We start from the raw sequence: 21,269 nt of genomic DNA, 5'->3' as shown, positions 1-21,269 counted from the left end.
ATGATGGACGTCATGTACTGAAATTTTAAGTCATTAGAAACTTTACATTAACTTTTTTGTTTCACATGAGAAGGGAACTCTTCTCTCTTGGGTGAAATTCCTGTGCTTGTTTGAGTTATCCATCCGCCCCACCTCCTCCAAATGTGGACTTTCTCGCTCCCTATACTTCTCCTGTCATGTCCACTATGTCCACTAGTGGATGCTGTCTAACAATAAACAGACATATCTGTCCGAATAAGCTGGTTTCTGTAAAAAAAAAAAAAAAAAAGAAAGCGCTAAAGAGACTGATTAAAACTGCCCAATGCATTACTGCTAACATACCGGTTCAATTTTACACTAATGGACAGAACTGGTCTTTATTTTAAGTGATTTTCAGATAAGTAACAATCAGAAAGGACCAGAAGGCTCAGGGACAACTTCTTTCCCTCCACTGTCACCTCGTACCTTGAACTCTGTCTGCTTGAATCTCTGTAGTGTTTTCATTACACTGTTCAGACTGTTAATTCTGTTCACTGTGTGTATCATAACATATTCATATCTAGCCATTACATAAAAAACAAGACTAGCAGAAACCTGATATATGGCTGGACCAACCTCAAATTCAAAGGGTTGCTGTGACATATAGATGAATTCTTCTTATCATTAGTTTTTGTGCCTGTATGTGACAATGCTGATCTAAGCTAACTAATTTCAAGAAGGTTGCACATTATTTTGAGATTGTAAATCACTATGTTGAGATTCTAAGTTTCACATTTTAATGACTTACAGGATCTTTTTCCACAATTTTTTCCCATCGCATTGGCAGAAATGGGTTTCACAGAGAGACGGGACATGGACATGGACATGCAGCCGTTTGATAGAGGTGTATATAACAAGACTCTACCTGTTTGTCACCGTTAATAGACTCCGGTCTGCAGCCAGAATTGTGGAGTAACATCAGGCTTCATGATCAAACAAAACTGATTCCATGTCGACACTACCGTTCATATTCACATGCTGCCTTTCTCGTCTTGAGGAGCACGAGGCTGAACTGAACAACAACCATCAAATCCTTGTCCTGATAAGACAAGTCCAATGTGAAGAGCTTATAGAGAACCACATTGTGCCTAAAACACAAAACTGTCAAGGTGACAGGGAGCGAGGTCTTTTTGCAGCAGCTTGTTTTCCGTGCTGCTGTGTGTGTTGGCCATGGTTGATGATATCATGACTGACCAATGGTGTAACTTCATCACTCAGCTGTCCACCTATTTACTTATTAATTCAGCTACTCAGCAACCCATAGGGCTGACCCCAGCCAAAAATGAATGTAGCTTTCAGGAGATGTAGAAACAAGGCCATTGGCTTGGATTGAAGAAAAGTTTGGTGCAGATGCTCATCCTTTAAAGGAGCAATATGTAGCAATTGCACATGCAAAAATGACTATAGCAGTCCAAATAGTGTGTTGGAGCCATAGACTGTAAATTAAATAGATTGTAATCCCATTTAATATACGATCTGTGGTTGGAGCGAGTTGTTTCCCCCTTCCCCCTCCTCTCCAGGCTCGAGGAGGCTTGAGCAAACTGCAGGAGCTCTGCAGGAGGTGCACAACGTCGTAAATTGAAAATAACAAGCAAGGACAAGTCCTCCCATGTAAGTTGATCAGCTGTTTATAACTGTCAGTTGTCTGTCAATGTAAAGTCTGGTATCCTGAAAACAAAAGAAAATACACACTCTGGAGTAGGGATGTTCCCGGCAACTAATTTCCCTGTTGATTCAACACAAAATTTAATTTAGACTAGTCCACTAGATGGTAAATAAACACTCAGAATGCGGTTAAACTTGAGCACAAGTTATCAGTTGATAATGTTAAACACTATCTGTATAAATATAAAATGACTGTGTATAAAGAGCCATTTGAAGCTGTTAATCACAGTCCACAATCAGCAAATCATATTTAAATGCTGCTGAAATGCATGCCACTTTGTGCTGTGCAATACAAACATTACACATTAACCTACAAAACATGACAACTCACTAAATGCTTCACCTTTTCAGACTGAAGAGGTTGGTGGGTAAACGACCTGAAGCTGACGTTAGCTGCCAGCCTGGCACACAGTGTGGCTAACGATGGCACCGCTAGCAGCAGCATGTGCTCTGCTTGCAGGTTAATGTCCGTGTCTGTGCTGAATGTGGTCTGTCCGACTTTGCTAATAAAACCATCCAGGGTTACCTGAACCATTGGGGCATAAACGCTTATGGCGTACGGTGAGAGGGGATGGCATCATGCATGAATGAAATATTGATAAAAAGTTTAACCGACTAGTATTTCTGGCGCTGGGTGGCGATGTTTAATCATGTGATCAACTAATCGTGCACATCCCTTCTCTGGAGCAGGAGTTCAGTGACTGCCTGCCTTCTTGCCTGCCAAACATTTGACATTTTGCTCAATTTAACCATTAAGATCTAGTCCTTCTACAAGATTATTAATGATGTTTTATGACTTATAAACAGACACTTACTCATTTTGCGAACATCCAGCATTCATTTTAACTCTAATAATTGTGAAAAACATGCAAAAAGTTAATCCAGCCCAGATTAGAAATTTCAAAGGACACCACAACTGGAGTGCTGTTGTCAGAGTTGAGTGTATTTAAATTTAACCAGTAACCTTGATCTCTGATGACACATCATGGTCATTTTATGATTTAGTACAGGAAATATACAGATTTCTTCTTTAACTGTGACACTGGATACCACACATAAACATATTCTTGTCTAGATATAGAACATACATATATATATATATATATATATAAATCCCAATTACACATTGTGCTAAATGAGTTGTTCATTTATTTCACTTTCATTCTTCATATCTGATCAGAATTTCTCAGCCTTTATCTGTCACTATCTTTTTAAAGGCTCTTTTGAGTAGCTACCTAAAATGTCAAGACCCACTTTTGAACCAAATTATAAGGAAGCCAAACAGTTGCTCGGCAGAAGCAAAGCGTGTTCACGCATATTTTACATTTTCACAGCTAACAAGGTTGTTATATGAAGGCGATGAACATGTATCTAAATGCTCAGGCAGAGCAGTGAGACTGAGCCATACTGTCCACAGAGAAATCACAGAAAATTCCTTCGAAATGATTGCTAATTACACACCACATTCTTCTGCAGACTCCAGGGGGTTGTGAAATATGGGTGAGAGACACTGACGCACAGAGAGGGAGGGGGCGAAGCAGTTATGCAGAGAATAAATAGAAACTGAGAGATGAGAGATTATGTGGTGACTGGGTCAGGATAAAGGCTGCAGAAAGAGGAAATGAGCATTGATGTTCTTCTATTCTTAGTTATCTTCATCATGATGAAGTAAGAGTGATGGAGCAACACAAGCCCACAGAGAGCGAGAGGCATTGAGACAGACTTGGGGAGACAGAGAGAGAGAGAGATGTCAGTGTGGCGTGGAGTATTTCACCACATCCATCCATCTATTTCAGAGTTCAGGGTCATACAGATTACATGAAGGTTCGAAACTCTCTGTCGTGCTGCAGTGCACTGCTAGAAACCATCACCGCTTTAGACCGTCATTGAGTTTCAAAGATAACAGCAGAATTCGACTTGGAAGAAGGTTTTTCATCCGGGCTTGGCCACAGTTTCTATCAAGATTTCCTGGGGGGAAAAGCAAAAGTTAAACTTGTTCCCTGAAACATAACTCACGCTGATTCTGTGCACTCCGATGGAAAATCTAACACCCGACATGAACAAGTGTCCGCGAGTGGAGGAACAAGAGCACCAAGATGGCTTTTAAATGAGCTCAGCGGGAACTCCATCCTGAATCTGTTGCTGAATATCACTTTGTTATGTAAAAACTGGCATGTTGACATGGACGGCTTCAGCCTGTTTGGAAAGTTCAGGTTTCAAACAACAACTGATTCAGTCGAGGAAAAGCAAATGGAAATAATAGCACATGCAAAAAGAATTCTTTTAAAGTTTGTTTTTGCAGCAAATCGTGTACTTTTCACAAGTGCAAACCAAGACAGAAGGGATTTTGGACCAACAAACGAGGACGAGACATCCGCTGTAATTTGATCGGCATTTTATAACTCAGTTTGTCAGTTGTCACTCATTATTATTGTTTGGCTTTTTTAAAGGGTTAGTTCAAATTCACTAAAACGTTGACTTTCAAACTGAGTAGCACTCAGAATTTGTTTTGTGCTCTCTCAAGCCTTTTGTTGTCAAAGTTGGTGACTGACATGTGAGCATGGTGGAGCTGGTGGAGACCAAAACAGAGCTAAAAGAGAGTGACTACTGGACTACTGGTCAGTGCTGTTTTCTGCCTTCTGCTTTGAGTTTTTTAACTATTGTTGGCATAGCTTTAGCTTTGTCGACATGGCCAAATACAGGGTTGGAGTATGACCGCAAAGGCATTTCTTTAAGTGCCAGTGTTAATGCAAGACTTTAAAACACAAAACAAAAGTCAAACTTGAGGTGAAAGCTCGCTGTCACAGTCTCAAAAATCTTCACTAAGAACTGCATAAGGGGCCAGTAACAAAATATTACAAAATTAACATCTAAATAAGTTATAGTGTTTGTCTAAACTTTTTGTTATGCACTTCCATCCAATCTCTTCCATCTGGTACTTCATGCAGAAGGTTCTGTAAAGTACAATTATTACTCACTAACATTGTTATTTTGAAATAGTATTTGGTGCAGGACCGATGGGTTGATAGGTCTTACCCTCAGAAAACCCCAAAGCAATGAAGCAAAAGAAAATGTTCTGGAGCAGATCCCGCAGGTCAAAAGTAAAACCTGATGTGGAAAGCCAATGAAAACATGGAGGAGAGGTAGAAAAAAAGAGGGGAACCACTAAGAAAGTCATGAAGACAAATGGTACTGAACAGGGTTCATTGGAGAGGTTGACTGGGGATTTTTTTCCTGCATAAGAAGCCAAATGTAGTAAGTCAAATGAGTCATGGAGGGTCCAGGCTGAACCATGTACAGCTTTGTAGTTGATTCAGTACGTATGTTGATGTGTTACAGTACCGTCAGTCCTTGTCAGAGCTCAAACACAGGTTCTTCCAGGCCAGAACTCATTCTGATGTTTTTGGAATCAAGCTAACCTCATTTATTCAGGATATTAGACTGCACATAGACCCCCAGTGTAGTTCTGATTCATTTTGCAATAAATATACATTTTAGACAGCTCTGTACAGCCCCACAGGCAGCCCCTGGAGCCTGTAATATCCTTTACACTTCATAATACAAATGTTTTGGAAGACTGTTGGCCTCTGATGCAAAGCTGACATTTTGCCCTGAGGGTCGTGTTAAACAGCATCCAAAGACTCCGTCAAAGAATCTTGTATATGAGTAGAAATTTTGCCTCAATGATGACACATGATAATTGTTAGTAATTGTCCTCTGGGGACCATGAATGTCCATGTCAAACTCCATGTCTATCTGATCAGTAGCTGAGTAGATATTACACTCTGGACCAAAGAACTGCATCTGAATGGTCTGACTGACGGACCTTAGGATCAGACACTAGCAGGATAAAAATCTTATCATAACCATCATATCACAAGGAAACCATTCTGAGGGCTGGTGCTGTGTCCAACTCACATTGAAAAAGAGGCAGGGCAAATCTATATAACAGACGACCATTCCTATCGGGGATGTATAGACGCCAATCAATCTGACCTGCATGTCTTTGTGTGTTTGAGTGTCCTTCCAGTGGACAAAGCTTGATAAACTGCCCTCTAGAGTTCTTCCAGTGGACAAAACGTGATAAAGTGCCTTCTAGACTCGTGTTTCCCAGCCCTGGTCCTCAAGGCACACTGCCCTGCATGTTTTAGATGTCTCCCTGCTCCAACACACCTGATTCAAATGATCAGGTTGTTGTTAGACTTCTGCAGAGACTTGATGATGAACTGATCATGCAGGACAGTGTGCCCTGAAGACCAGGGTTGGGTAACACTGCTCTAGACTGTCCTTCCAGTGCCCAGAATGTGATAAATCACCCTCTAGAGTGTCCTTCCAATGGACAAAACCTGATAAAGTGCCCTCTTGAGTGTCCTACCAGTGGACAAAACATTATAAAGTGCCCTCTAGTGTCCTTCCAGTGGACAAAATGTGATAAACCACCCTCTAGAGTGCTTTTCCAGTGGACAAAATGTGATAAAGTGCCCTTTTGAGTGCTTTTTCAGGAAATAAAATGTAGTAAAGTGACCACTAGAGTGTGCTTCAGTGGGCAATATGTGGCAAAGGCACTTATGAGGTGCCCTTCCAGTGGACAAAGCATGATAAACTGTCTTCTGGAGTGCTGTTTCAGTGGAAAAAATGTATTAAAGTGACCTCTAGAGTGTGCTTGTTTTGTGCGATAGTTCCTTCTAGGGTGCCCTCACAGTGAACAAAACAATATGGAATACACTCTGTGCCTTTCCAGTAGACAAAAAAGTTGAATTTCATAGGCTACCTGACATGCTAGAAAATTAGTTGGCCTCTACATGCTTGTAAATGGTTTCATAGTTAATAGTTCAGCTCTGTTTTACTACAGACATGGAGTAGTTGATGTACTTAAATCAAAACCAGGGTTTGGAACTGTTTCACCATAAATCCATCATGTCTTTCAGTGCACTGGTGCCCCCCCACATACAGCTAGTGCCTTTTTTATTTTTTGCGCCCCTTCTGGGGTGAACTTCCTCTTTAATGAAAAAAGGAATTCTTGGGAAAAGACTAGAAATGGGTCTGTCTTTAAACCGCGATCTTTTCTGCAGAAAGCTGAACAAAACACAGTGAAGCACTCATTCTGAGCATGAAACGAGCAGCTCAAGTGTGGAAAGCAGATTAAATGGTTGCTTAAAAACCTCGGTGCAGCCCTTCTGCATTATCTAAAGTAAAATTCTACATCTGTGCTTTTAATCCTCAGACACCTGACAGCTATACGAGGCTTTCGGCCTGCAGCAGAGGTGAGCTGGTATCAGTGAAAGTCTTCAGAATGACTGTGAGCTGAGAGAAAAACTCATCATTCCAATTACTGTGATCAAATAGCTGCATGTTACTGCTTAGCACTTCCCCCCCCCCCCCCACACACACACGAACTCACACACACTTGACCCCTGTGACACCTGCCGTCATTGGCTCTTTTCTCTGGCTAATTTGAAAACACTCCTTCCTAATCCTCCCCCCCGCCCTCTCTCTCTCACACACACAGTTTCCCTTCCTCTCTCGTCCACTTTCTTCAGTTGAGTTCAGACGTGCTGAGCTGGCATCGCTTTAAAGAAAAGTATGTTTCAATGGCGCATCAATCCAACTCTCATTCTAACACCTGACACATGGATAATAACTCTTTAACAAAAGCCAGTCAATATCAGTGTGACCGTCTGTGTGTGAAACAATAAAGGGCCAGTTTTCGATGTGACGGAGGGAATCGGTGTGTGTGTGTATCTCTGTGCGTCCCTGACCTCTCGGCAGAAAAAGCTCCGGCTAAACCTTTAATGATATCCTGCGCACCAGAACACATGATTACAATCAGTTAGGAAAACACACTGGCGCAGATCTGGATTTGGCTGCTCGTTCAGAGCACTGACTGTTACTAACACGCCTTTTGTTTTCGCTCGTCCAGAGCGCCCCACACACACACACACACACACACACACACACACACATCAGGGGAGTCAAACTTGGAAAGAGTATTGAGATAAAAAGTGAGTGAGAGGGAGAAAGTGCAAACACTGGGGGGGGGGGGGTTCTGGCCATGTTTGAACAGTTTTGTGGCATCTGTTTGCTGTGCATTTCCAAGGCATGTGCCACATTTTCAGCACACTTTGAGTTTTCTGTCTGCATAATCCAAGTGTTGGTAGAGTACACAGGTACATTATTAAAATCCTTTTCTTTTCTGGTCATATATGTGCATTCTACCAGGGTATATGTACATGTTAGGGGAACGGAGGCATATTTCCTGGGAACAGGGGTGCATGCTCTAGTTCCAAACTTTAAATAATCCAGAATAACGAACACTGATTTTAAAATCTCATTTATGTAACATCCTGTGAATTCTGCTGATTACACACTGATGAAACCACAAGTTTGTGGTCTGTTGTTCTAGCTTTAATCAATTAAAGGGCTAATCCTTCGATTTTGTATTGCACTTCTATTAAGTTTGGCGACTTCTGAGATCAGTAAGTAAAGAATCAATGGTCAGAGTCAAAAATTTCCTGCCCTATAGTCCCTTGTATGAGTTAAAGGGACAGTTCACTCCTGGCCTGTAGTGTTGTTTATCCATCTAGATTTTTTTTGTTGAGAGTTGCATAATTTGGAGATATCAGCTGCAGAAATATCTGTCTTTTCTCTAGTATAATGGAACTAAATGACTCTTGTGGTTTGTGGTGCTCAAAGTGCCAAAAGAATATGTTTGAAAAATTCAAAACAAGTGTCTCTTTCCAAAAATCATGACCCTGTTACTCAAGATAATCCACAGACCTTGTTGTGAGCAGTTTCATGCAGGTACTGCTTTCTTTCTAGGAGTAGTTACAGTAGATTCTACTGCAGAAAGAAAGCTGTTCCGATATGAAGCTGCTCACAACAGGTTCTGTGGTTTATCTTGAGTAACTGGGTCATGATTTCTGGACAGAGACACTGGTTTTAAGAATCGCAAATGAATTTCTTTGATAAAAAGCATTTTCCCCATGGGAAAAATATGCATCTTTGATTTTGGGGTCAACTGTCCCTTTAAGCTCCAAACATGCTGGATCCTACACTTCCCATAATGCAACTGAAAAGCTTCTTTCATTTGATTCACCTGCCTTCTAAATACACACTTGTCTCAAACCCCACATTTCCAGTTAGTACTACATCTTTTTTTACTACTTCATGTTCAAATGTGTATTGTCTGCAGTAAACCCCAGATATATTAACGAAAAAAATATACTAATAATAAACTTTCGGGACCCCGTTCCCATTCGTTTTTCAGACAGTAGCAGAGAGGAAGAAACATCCAAAGAGTGGCTTCATTTTCACAAAGAAAGATGACAACAGTGCACGTAGTAATGTCCATAAAATGATCATTTCAAGTAAGGTATGAAACACCAGCAATGTACTGACACATCTTCCTACAACAATGGGGGCTTCAATTGCACTAATGTCACGTATTTGACACTCAACACACAAGTGCCACAACTCAAATGAGGGTCAACATCCTATTTGATGCAGGCAGGTTGAACAGATTTTTACTTTGACTGAAGCCTAAATGAAAATGAATGCTGCGCAAATATTCTCTCATCTCATCTAAAGCTGCACAATAAATCACAATATTATCGGAATCGCAATATGGCCAAGTGCAATATCCAAATAGCTGCTAAAGGAAAAATATCTGAGAAAACATTGTTCTAAGGAAGTACTGTAGTGCTGCAAACATGCCCTGTTCTAAAAATCCTGTTCTTCAGCTGTAAGAAAATGTGTCTATTTGGAACACACCCCAATAAATGCCACATTGTCATGATTTGAATGGTTTTTGTGCAGCCCTAATATTATCCATTTTACTGTAGATGCTGACAGGCAGACTGTTGCTACACTTTGCTCTCAGGCTGCAGCCAGCTTGATTAAAATCAATTAGGAATTAATACTGAATGGACCAATAAGCAGAACTGATAATGGCATTGGTATAAATAAAATCTTATTAGTTCCATCCCTAAGTGACCTTTAATTACAGTGAATTTCTTAATTTCAGAACTATCTACAGACAGTTTAGGTGCAGTGTGTAATGCCAAGGTTTAAAGTTTCTTTTTTAAGTTTATTAGACTTCGATGACTTTGTTTTATTCTATAGTGTTCTATAATGCGAGGGCATAGAATTGGATGGTAAATGCCCCTAACAATCATTTTGGTCAAAAAATTTAAATGTAACAGCTGTTGTGTGTCAGTGTTAGTGTGTGAGTGAGTTTAATATTGTGACAGAGCAGCTATGCTAACTACACACTCAGTACAATGTGTCATTAAGTTTTGAAAGATTGTGTCCCCCCTATTTTGCTTGACATTAGTTTGGTCCACTGCCTACCTGTAAGCCATGAATCTCTGTCTTAATATGTGAATTAAATAACTAGCAACAAATCTTGTGAGGCATTCAGTAGAGCGCTAATCAGTTATTAATTGATTATCACATTAATCGCCAACTAGTTTGATCATCGATTAATCAGTTTAAGTAATATTTTTAGCAAAATAAGTCAAAATTCTGTAATATCAGCTTCCTAAATGTGAAATTTCTTCTCTCTTTACTCTTTTATGACAGGAAACTGAATATCATTGACTTGTGGACAAAAGAAGTAATCAAAAATAATCAACAGATTAATTGATAATGAAAATAGCTGTTAGTTGCAGCCTTACTATTCGGACCGCTGGGGGGAAAGAGAGAAAAAACGCACAAATCTTTTGTTTGGTTGTTTATTTCTGTACGTGCTGTGATCTCAGTCAGCACTCCTCTGGCAGCAGGACAGTGTCTCTATGTCTCCCCTCACACCGTGTGCCTCAGGCAGGATACCAGTGTTGGCCATTAGTTATAGTTACTTCTGAACTACTGAATTACTTTCCAATTACCACATGCAAAAGTAATTTGTTACCAGGGAAGGTAACTTTGGCTTTACTTTTAAAAATGTCTGCTTCAGCTTTCTTATGAATCCATACATAGCTATATCAAGATAAAAAAAATAATCAGATTACAGGTACAGTTAGTAAAAATGTGGATTACTAGTAGGATTACAATTTTAAAGTAAAGAACAATATGCTACCATGCACAGTGCACACACAGCTGACAATTCATTACCATGACCTCTAGTGAAAAAACACTTCACTGGGTGGAAACTTCAAAAAAAAAAAAAAAATCAGTCAATCAATCAATCAATTGAAAACACCAAACTAATAAACATAACAACGAACATAAAATACTTAGAGCTGCAACGATTAATCAACCAATTTGTCCAAACTCTGTCGACAACATCATCATAATTATATATGTTTATTATTTATTATTCGTTTTTCTACCAGCCTCAGCAGATTTTTTCTCTCTCAGCCACTCTGACTGTCTTTGGACTTTTCTGTGTTGGATTTTAACTGACATATTAAAAATTATTCTTGATATTTCACTTTATTCAGCTATTATATTTACAGAATCCTGAATGTAACAAATAATAAAAGTAGTTTGTTGGGTTTTTTGTGATTTTCAAGTCTGTATTTTTAAAAACAGAAATAAATTTAAATGAGGAAAAGAACATGCTTCATATCTTATAAATTATCAATGATTAATCGATTGTTAGTTTCCAACTATTGGTTCAGGAAAACACACAAAATTTGCACCTCTAGTTTGAAGAGGTGACTGTGAATACTAGTTTTTCAGATGAATACCTTGTACTTTTACTGAAGTATATTTCTAACACCAGCACTTTTACTTGTAATTGAGTAGTATTTTATTTTCTTGAGTTCAGACTTTCAGTTCTCTTTCCACCACTGCTCACTCGTGTGATGGAAGGATCCACAGTCCCTCCTTCACCCACACACTTCAGTCTGCTGTGAGGGACAGCAGTCAGATCACCTGAAGACCCCTGTCAGTCCGCTGAGTCCAACCTGTAAGTCCCTACAAGCTTAATTTATGCGTGAAATAACGCTTTTTAAAAAAATTAAACATCCCCATCAAGAGTCACACGATGCTCCCTGCAGCTCTGAATACATGATGATGAGGGGAGAATAAAGAGAACCTGACACAAGAGTGAAGAACAATCAGAGCACATGGTGTTGGACACAAGCAGCCTCCAGGTTCACTTCAGCTACTTCAGCGCTCATTATCTGTCACACTCACCGGCTCGTCCATCTGCTCCTGCTCGTAGTCTTCATCATAATACTCGCTGCTGTGTGTGAAGTCGCTGGCCAGGTTGGTGTAGAGCAGATAAGCCAGTAACACAGATATTCCCACCAGGTGCATCTTTACAAACTTATGAAGTGTTTATGATCCGAGACGCAGAGAGATTTAAAAAGCCCTCCTCCTCCTCCTCCTCTGTGTGTGCGCTCCTCTCTCCTTCTCCTTCTGCCGCTGCTGCTGATGATGATGATCACACTCTTTCATCAGGTCTCTCTCTTCCCTCTCTCTCTTTGTGTGTGTGTGTGTGTGTGTGTGTGTCAGTAGTTGTTCCTCAGAGGGAGAGCAGCAGCAGCAGCAGCAGCAGCAGCAGTGGATGAAGTCCGGCCGGTCATAGGGAGACAGAGGAATCCGGTCTGTGGGTCAGAGGATCAGTCAGGAGCGTTAATGCGCCAAGTTACAGGAAAACCACCAGCTGCCTTCAAAATAAAAGCATACAGCTCAGCAGCTGGACACTTGTTTGTGAAGGCACAGCTACAAAAGGTGGAGAAAGTCACGGATATTTACTGCTGACCTCTGCCGCCGACTGAGGGTAACTGCAGAGCCCCGTCACCCCTGTCCTCACAAAACACTGAGCATGAAAAATCTGATTTTCATAACACTTTATAATAACAAGCATTCATACATGATGAAAAAATGGAAAATTAAAATGAAAAAAATATAACACATCATATTTTCTTAATCCAGAAGAATAACATGTCATAATAACATTTTTTAATGATGAAAGATTATGGAAAATGAAAATGGAAAAACATGAAAAGTCGTATTTCCATACCCAAAAGGGTGACACTTTTAATAACCATCATTCATAAATGATGAAAAATGATGATGTTGGTGGAAAATGAAAATGGAAAATGATTAACAATCCTATTGTCATAACCCAGAAGTATAAGACTTTATAATAACCATCATTCATAAATGATAAGCTGAGGTATTTAAACTCACTTAATACTCATTTTACTGTAAATAAACAATTTAAATATTATTAAGCAATTAGGAATGTTAGTATTTAGTATTTCTTGCCTTTTACCTATGATACAAAACATCAACTAATTATTTTCATATTACACAAAATAAAATCACATAAATCATAGCACTATATAGTTAGTAAACATAATTAATTATCATTTCACTGTTAACAGGGAAATAACTATTAACTAAAGTTTCATGAACTAACAATTTATTTATTTATTTTTATTATTGATGAAGGCAGGGCCGTGCACAGACATTTTTTAGGGGCCAGGTGCTCAGGTGAAGTAAAGGGCACTCCTCTCACAATTCTTTATAAAAAAAGTTGCACACAGTGCCTCAATTTTAATTTATTTCCAGTTGTGGACCATAACATTTTAACTAAGAATTAATGCTATGAGGCAAATTTAAAAAATAAAGCATAAAATTACAAAAAGAAGAAGGAAAAGAATGTTTTGCAAAAAGGGAACTTATATAGTCAGAGGCTAGAAGGGCAGTGGATGAAGCACCGCCTGGGGGTCTACCTGTGCACATGCCTGAATGATGGTTATTATAAAGTCTTACCCACAAACTCATGAATTATTTCATTATCATAGGCTATTATCTGAGGGTCAGGAACTAAGGAATAAAAACTAATGAGCTTTTCTTAAGACATCAAATAGCCTCATATTTATCTTTCTGAGACAACAGAATTATTTCTCTTATGATACGTTTACTCCCAGACATACCAACGTCCTACTGATTTGGTCTTGTACAGACCGTGAACAGAAATAAGACTGATTTTTGAGGAAATTTTGCCTATTTTGCCGAAACTCCCTGTATTTTCAAAGCCCAATATGGTCATCTTGAAACTGGATTCAACATAAAGATCACAGCTGATAAATTATCAGGCAATAGGAAATTTATATTATTATTCTGACACTGAAATTATGATAAAAAATAAGCTGCATTAATATCTGATTTGACAGGCTGGTTTAATTTGAATTCATCAGCAAAATGCTCTATAAAATACTTTTTATCATCTTTTATGGTTTGTCCTAATGAAAACTGAGTGTACTTTTATTGAGAAAAGTCAGAGAGGAAGTCCTTCTTTTTGCTGTTTGTTAGCTTCACACTGATCTGCTACTTGTCATGTGAGCCTGAGAGTTCAGCAGGACAGGTGGAGAGACATCTCTGCATCCTGCTCTGTTACCACACATATCAGATCTGCAAATGATTTCATCTGATAAACTTCTATGTTCATATTACATATGATAAAATACAAGAGACATTTTTTCACCCTTGCAATTGATTATGTCACAGTAAACAGGATGCTAGTGACTGTAAACCAGAGGTGGAACTAAGCCATTAATATAAACATCTCAAGTCATTTGACTCAAGTCCCAAGTCAAATCCCAAGTCCTAAACTTTTTGTTCAGAGTCCTAAATAATTCATAGGGCCCTATCCTACCTGGCACGAAGCATCTGCAAAATAGCAAATTAACTTGCGCCTGCTCTGTGTAATCATGGGCAGGAGGGCTAAAAATGAAGGCAAAATGAAAACAAAACAATGGTGTCGCAAGTTGTACCCATCTTGTGCTCAGCGCATTGGAGTAAAAACCACTTGAGCTTTAGACCAGCTAAGACCTGGTCAAAGACCAAAGTCTGTGGTGAAATAGGTCTGAATGCACAAGATAGCACCCGCTGCATTTGTCCGAAGCACACTCATGTCTCCACAATCACAAAACACCTTCATTTATGTTCAGTCTTTTCCTCACACAGGGTGTGGATTAGTCAAGTGTCCTTTTGAACATATTTTCTTTCAGCAATAAAGTGTAAATATTGAAATTAACGGTGTGTGGGTGTGTGTGTCTCACACTTTGCTGAGCCGCACACACATATCACCATAATCAAAGAACACCTTTCATTAATGTTTAAAAAGCAGGTGTGTCTGTGTAAAATTATTCTCACTAATAAGGAATCAGGAATTATTATTGTAATTATAAAGCCTAATAAATCTCAATAGATCTGTAAAGTGCACACAGCACGGGATCACAGCTGGAGCAGCTGTAGTATTTGTGTCTGCATGTTTATTGTGCTCCAGAAAAACAAGGATTGAACATTTATGATCTTATATCTTTATATCTGACCACGAGACCAGTCTGACCCAGGGAGGAAACAGTCTTCTGTCAGAGCCTGATCCTGGGTGGATAACCTGTGCTTAATTTTGTGCACAGGTTGAAGCTGAACCTCAGTCAGGTTCAGGTGGGTGTCTTTCCTCTCACCCACTCCTTACTCATCTCCTCAACTCCTGCCCACCGCCTCCCACTTCAACCAGCGGAGCTGCAGAATAATGATGATGATAATGATGATAATCAAATAAATTTGATTTGATTTGATTTGATTCAAGCCCACCCCACCCCACTCATCCCATTCAATTCAATTCAATTCAATTCAATTCAATTCAATAACTGCTTAAATTTGATTCATGGTTGTATTGTTTGTATTGTATGTAATGTGTTGTATTTTGCTGTACAGCCAAGTGTTCTGGCATCCTATTAGTTTTTCAAATATTTAATTACAATTTGTCATTTAGAAACAGGTTTAAAGTACAACCTGATAATAATTGCACAGGACTGACATGAATGTCTGGTTGTGTAATGTGGTCAAATCAAAAATAATGGATAGTGAAAAAACATGTAACTAAAGAAAAATGAGTTAATAACAGAAGTGTTTGTTTGAAGGGAACATTGTTAAGGTGCTGGTGTTCTACTGTTACCTCTGGTGGTAATGATATTCTCTTACAGCACTTTTAATTGACCCAAATTTATTATGTTTAATGCACTGACAGCATTAAAAGGTTTTATTCAATACACATAAGGACGGTGGAAAAATCCAAGCAAACATTTGTGTCAAGTTCTAAGAAATTCCCTCAAGGTGTTCCTGAGATATCCTGTTCACAAGAATGAGATGGCCTGAAAACATAATGCCTCGGGCCATAAAAACACAAAGGCATTAAAATAAGAATTTAAAAAGGGGGTTTTCAAGGTTTCTTTTAAAGAATTCTGAATCACAGAGGTCCATCAGCGTACAACCACGAGTGCATAAAAAATGAGGCCAATCCATCCAGTAATATTTAAGATTAGCTCCAGCTAAGATGTACGTCCAGTGATTACACATCCATATGCACACACAAACAGAAAAATTAGTTAATAAGAGAAGGGTTTGTTTGAATTTATTATGTTTATTATGTTTATTATAATTATTTATTACGTTTGATGCACTGACAGCATTAAATGGTTTTATTGAATACACAGAAGGACTGCCTCACAGTTGTTTGTCTGCAGCAAGCAGTCAAGTTACAGTTTACATTCATGTCTGTCCAGACTGATATGATGTCTGGAGTGACTTTGAAGGCATTTTATATGGAACCCACCAGTATATTGATCTGTAACTTTGAAGGAATTTAATAAAAGATATTAACAAAGTTAACAGTTAAGCAGGTGAAGCATTAGCTTGCTAACTGAGATTGACTTCAAATTACTGTACCAAAATTGTTGTGTCTTTGTCTTTTCTATCTGCATGTTGCGCATACTGCAATTATTTTTTTGTTGATCACATTTTAGTTTCTGTATGAGAATGAAATTATATATAATTATATAATTTTTTCCAAGTGGAGCTCAGTAACTTGATGTTAGCTGTTCAGACAAAGTGAATCTGGAGAATTAAGCGTCAACTTCCTGAGAATGAATAGTTTTAAGTTGTTTCAGGACAGACAATTTTAATAACAGATGTCTTAATCTTTGGATTTGGTGGAAGGTAATGAGTATTTTCAAGTCAAATGGCTCAAGTCAGAGTGAAGTCACAAGCCACTTGTGTTAAAGTCCAAGACCAGTTGCTGTTTGTTTGTTTTTTTAATTTTGTCAAGTCAAATTTTTGAGTCTAAAGAAACTAAATTAGTGATTCCAGTCTCCAAGTCATGTGACTAACATTTTCACCATAACGTGTCCTTTGAGGACGCTTGACTTGTATTTATGGTCGATGCAATGTTAGAGTTAACGGGAGACAGAAACATTACAAGACATGTGTACAGGACAGTCACTTGCAGCAGGTTGTATCCTGCAGGAACAGTTCTGTGTGGTTGTTCTGCAGGTCATTGACACTGGTGACCTGTCAGTTCTGCAGACTCAAACACTGACCTGACTAACTGACCAACATCACAGCCTGGTACATTTTTACCAAAGTTAAAGGAAAAAGTCCACTGTCAATCTGTTTATATACTGTACATGTATGTCATATTGCTGCACTATACTACATATGGTATACTGTATTACTACATCTCATATTCCATATTATAAAATGATGAGTTGTACCCTATATTATATTATACTATATCATGTTAATCATACATGTGGACAATCAGGTTTATTTCCATGTAGGTTTACACATACGAGGAATTTGCTGTTTACATACTTGTTGATTCTGCTCTATTAATCACGCCGCTGTAACGTTACCTGAAATTTTATCTCCAAATGCGCTTGTACAGTTCCTAATTTAAAAGTTTTACCAACTACTGATCATTTGATGAGATAGTTTACTCTTCTCCATTTTTCTTGAAAATAATTTTTGAGTTTTAGAAAATTTGTATTTGAAAAACAATTTAGTAAAGTCAGTGAAATAAAAGTGAATAACGGTTAATATTTTCATTTAAAAACATTTAATTTTCACGCATCCAAATAATGACACAGCTCATGGTGACTACTTTTTGAAAACCCTTTTTTTGAGTTTCATAAACTCATAGATTCAAATTTATCTAAAGAAGAAAAGTGAGCTATCTCAACTAAAGATTATAGGTTTCCAAAACTTAAGAGTGTAAGTTTTTAAGTTTTGAGTTTTTCACACTATATTTCTCATTCTGCTGCTGCAACAATCAAATTTCCCCACTGGAAATCAATAAAAGTTCATCTTGTCTTACATCATACCTTTGTCATAAAACTGCACCCAGAACAACAAACAAAAAGTGTAAAAGTTGAAAATATTTTTTTGGCTGCAAACTGTATTTCCCAGAAGTCAGGCAAGGTTGTTGCATTGTGTTTTTTCTAAACTGAAATAAATGTCAGTCCTTTTATTGCGTCAGTTTATAACATTTTGAGCATGAATTTTGAGCTTGTTTCATGGTTTCTCAAACCACAAAATATCTCTTACATGTTTTTATGAAAATGTCAGAGGTTATTATTTCATTCCAGCTGATTACATTCTCCTCACAGTGGACGAGTCAGGGTAGATTTTCGGTCCCGCGCTCGTGTTCCTGATGGGTAAAAGTGTCGAGGTGAGCCCGGTTCTCAGTGTGAGCAGGTACAGCTGAAATAACTTGTCTGTGGAGCAGAAAGAGAGAGACAGAGAGGCATGGATATTGAACCATGGGCTGAGAGCCGAACACACACACACACACACACACACACACACACCACACACACACACACACACACACCACACACTAGTGAAGTGGAAAGGTTGAACTATGCAGGGGGTCACTCCCCATCTCCAAGTTTAGCCAAGACTGTGTTCTGCTGAGGAATGAACGTGTGTGTGTGTGTGTGTGTGTGTGTGTGTGTGTGTGTGTGTGTGTGTGTGTGTGTGTGTTTGAGGGGCCACTCTGCAGATATTTAAAGGATATGAAATCCTTTAGTGTGGCCGGCATTCCAGAGAATTACACACACACACTGTTCCTCGGGGTATACTGGGTTTGGATTAAACTGGAGGAGTTAGCTGAAACAAACAGTCAGACAAACTGACGCAGTCTGAGTGTTATGACAATTTATGACTGGAACATGTGCAGATTTGTTGCAGTCTTTGTTTTTTGTTTTTTTTTACCTTTGGGGTGCTAAACATCAGAATTGCGTGCATGTGTGTGTGTCATCTGAGAAAACAGAGATTACTATTTGGCTTTGCATTGTTTTGATTGGTCTGTGCCTCCCAGGTCAAGGGTCGATCCAAGGCTTGCAGGACAGGCTCCAGTGTTTGGGGATCACTTATTGCCATGCCACAACTAGCATGGCCAGACTTTCATGACTTGAGACATAACTTAAACTTGAGACAGATGAGTCGGAAGAAAACAAAAGAGGAAAAAAAATGCATTTTTCTTTTATTGAGAAGTTGTGTTTTGTTTTTGAGGTATACTTGCGTGATTTAATGCGCACAAACCTGGCAACCTACTTAGCTGCAGAGGCAGAACATCTCCAACATCCATCTGCAGCTCAACAACCACCACAACATTCAACTTCACTACAAAACCCACAAAGTCAGTCAATCAACAGACTAACCATTGAGGCAACCGCGCAGTTTCCCAGGGGCCCAGAAGCTCCACAGGGCCCCGGGCACAAGCAAATGATCTGGTTAGATGCTGTTTCAAGTTAACCTGTCTGTCTGGTGGCACATGTTGCAGTCTGTGCACACAGAAAGACTGAGAGCTGATGCACTCTCTTCTGGGTCAGCCCACTTCATTATCACACATTATTTGAATTGTTTAATCCATGTAACCATTTGCAGCGCATTAGAGGTGCCGCTGTTACTTCTTAAAGTATTAATTTCTTAAGTGTCAGACTTACAGTGTAAAGACAGAACAGATGCTGCAGTGTTTTACTCTGCACTGCAGCTTTGTGAAGCATGAAGATGTTTAAAATAATTTAAATTGTGCCCCCATTGAGTAAAATCCTGTGGGCTGTATGGGCAGCTTGTGACTGCCTGTGTATGACACAACCTTCAGTGTTGATTGGCTACTATCCATGAAGTGTAACCTATCAGATGGTGCTGGGGGAGGGACATAGAGTATATAATTATCTATTGGACACTCTGTCCAGCAGCTCAATGAGACATGTCCAGACATGTTTGAGCCACCAGAGCCAGAGGACGGTGACAGGATGGTAGTCACTGAAGGTACATTGACCGTTAGAGAGGAGGGAGGGTAGGGGGAGGTGGTGTCATTTATGTGTTGGTTTGTGGGGCTCCTATAGTGTTGGGGGACCACAGCTCCGGCACTTCAGAGAGCCATATTTCAGGTACATCCAAACTACTACATAGTTCTCAGTTTTTCACGTTTTCAGCAATTATTGCAGAACATGTCAAATGTGTTTAGAAGAAAAACTCCCTTTTTCTTTAACACAATCTTCAAGAATCTGTTCAAACCATAGAAATATTATTACAACTGGCTGAGAGGTGATTCACATTCCAACTGCACTTATGTTGACCAAGTTTTCACCTTCTCCAGATAAGATATCCAGATACAGATCGCATATTAATAACAGGTGATAGAAATCACACTACAGGCCAATCCACATTGTTTTGTTTGACGTCTGTCATTGGCCTGAGTCATAGAACAGACACGTCTTCATTTTATCAAATGCATCAATCCTCACTGACTCTGAGACCTCTGAACCCCCACATTTTCTTTTTCTTTCAGAGGACAGAGATGACTGAACAATAACGCTCATGCTCTCATCTCACTTTACACTGTAATGTGGGTTAACAGTGACTCCACAAGTGATTGTGAGGCCGCAGCTCCAACCCACCAAGGCTTTACTGGGGAAAACACTTAATATTTGTCATATTTGTGTACTCAGCCACCCATTGCAACTGTGGGAATTTTTATTCTACCGGAACTGAACAACAATGGGCAGGGTGGTAATAGGGTGTTTTGTTTGTGTGTGTGTGTGTGTGTGTGTGGGGGGGGGGGGGGTGAGTGAGCTATGTGAAAAATGTATGAAGTGGAAAAGACTCTTAGCCTGATATACTTCATGTTGTGTTTTGAAGGTCTGAATGGCTCAAGAGGAGAAGTCATTGTGAAACCCTCCATCCATCATGTGTAGCTGCTTATCCGGTGCAGGCTTTTATTAGTATTTTGAGTCAATTCATTTCGCTAAAAAGAGACACAGTGCACAATAAACAAAGATGAATATCAGTGATATTTCTATCCCCACCAGGCTTCATGCGAGTGCATATGTTTGATCAGGGGACCTGCAGCTTGTCCGCAGCTAATATCAAATGCTGCTGGATGGATCGGCCTAAATTGTTTGCGCACATTCATATTTGTCTGCTGAAGGACCTCTGTGACTCAGAGTTTGTTGAAAAAAACACTTAAAAACTTTTTTTATGGCTCCACAGCTGTTTTCAGTCCATCCTGCTCTTGTGAATGCAATAATTCAAGAAAGCCTTGAGGGGATTTCCTCAAACTTGGCACAAATGACCATTTGGACTCAAGGATGAACTGATTAGAATTTGGTGGTCAAAGGTCAAAGGTCACGGTGACACCACTAAACATATTTTTGGCCATAACGCAAGAATTCATATCCTGATTATGGCCAGATTTCACACAAATGTCTAATAGGATGAAATGATGAGCTGATGACATTTTATATCCAAAAGGCCAGAGGTCAGCTTCACTG

The 21,269-nt window shown here is 39.2% G+C and overlaps 1 protein-coding gene across 1 annotated transcript in view; it reads right to left on the bottom strand.

The window, feature by feature from the left end:
• Window positions 1-12,181, bottom strand: part of vegfc (vascular endothelial growth factor c) — an 82,660-nt gene extending 70,479 nt beyond the window's left edge. The window contains exon 1 of the mRNA XM_084747597.1: window positions 11,824-12,181. Coding sequence (XP_084603723.1) covers window positions 11,824-11,946 — 123 coding nt within the window. The 5' untranslated portion in view covers window positions 11,947-12,181. The remainder of the gene's footprint in view (window positions 1-11,823) is intronic.
• Between the last annotated feature and the right edge of the window lie 9,088 nt (window positions 12,182-21,269).

Source organism: Lutjanus erythropterus, chromosome 3 (assembly GCF_056507025.1).
Source record: "Lutjanus erythropterus isolate fLutEry1 chromosome 3, fLutEry1.hap2, whole genome shotgun sequence".
Taxonomy (NCBI): Eukaryota; Metazoa; Chordata; class Actinopteri; order Lutjaniformes; family Lutjanidae; genus Lutjanus; species Lutjanus erythropterus.
Note: the sequence above shows the minus strand (reverse complement) of the source record. Positions and strands in the feature narration are given on the sequence as shown.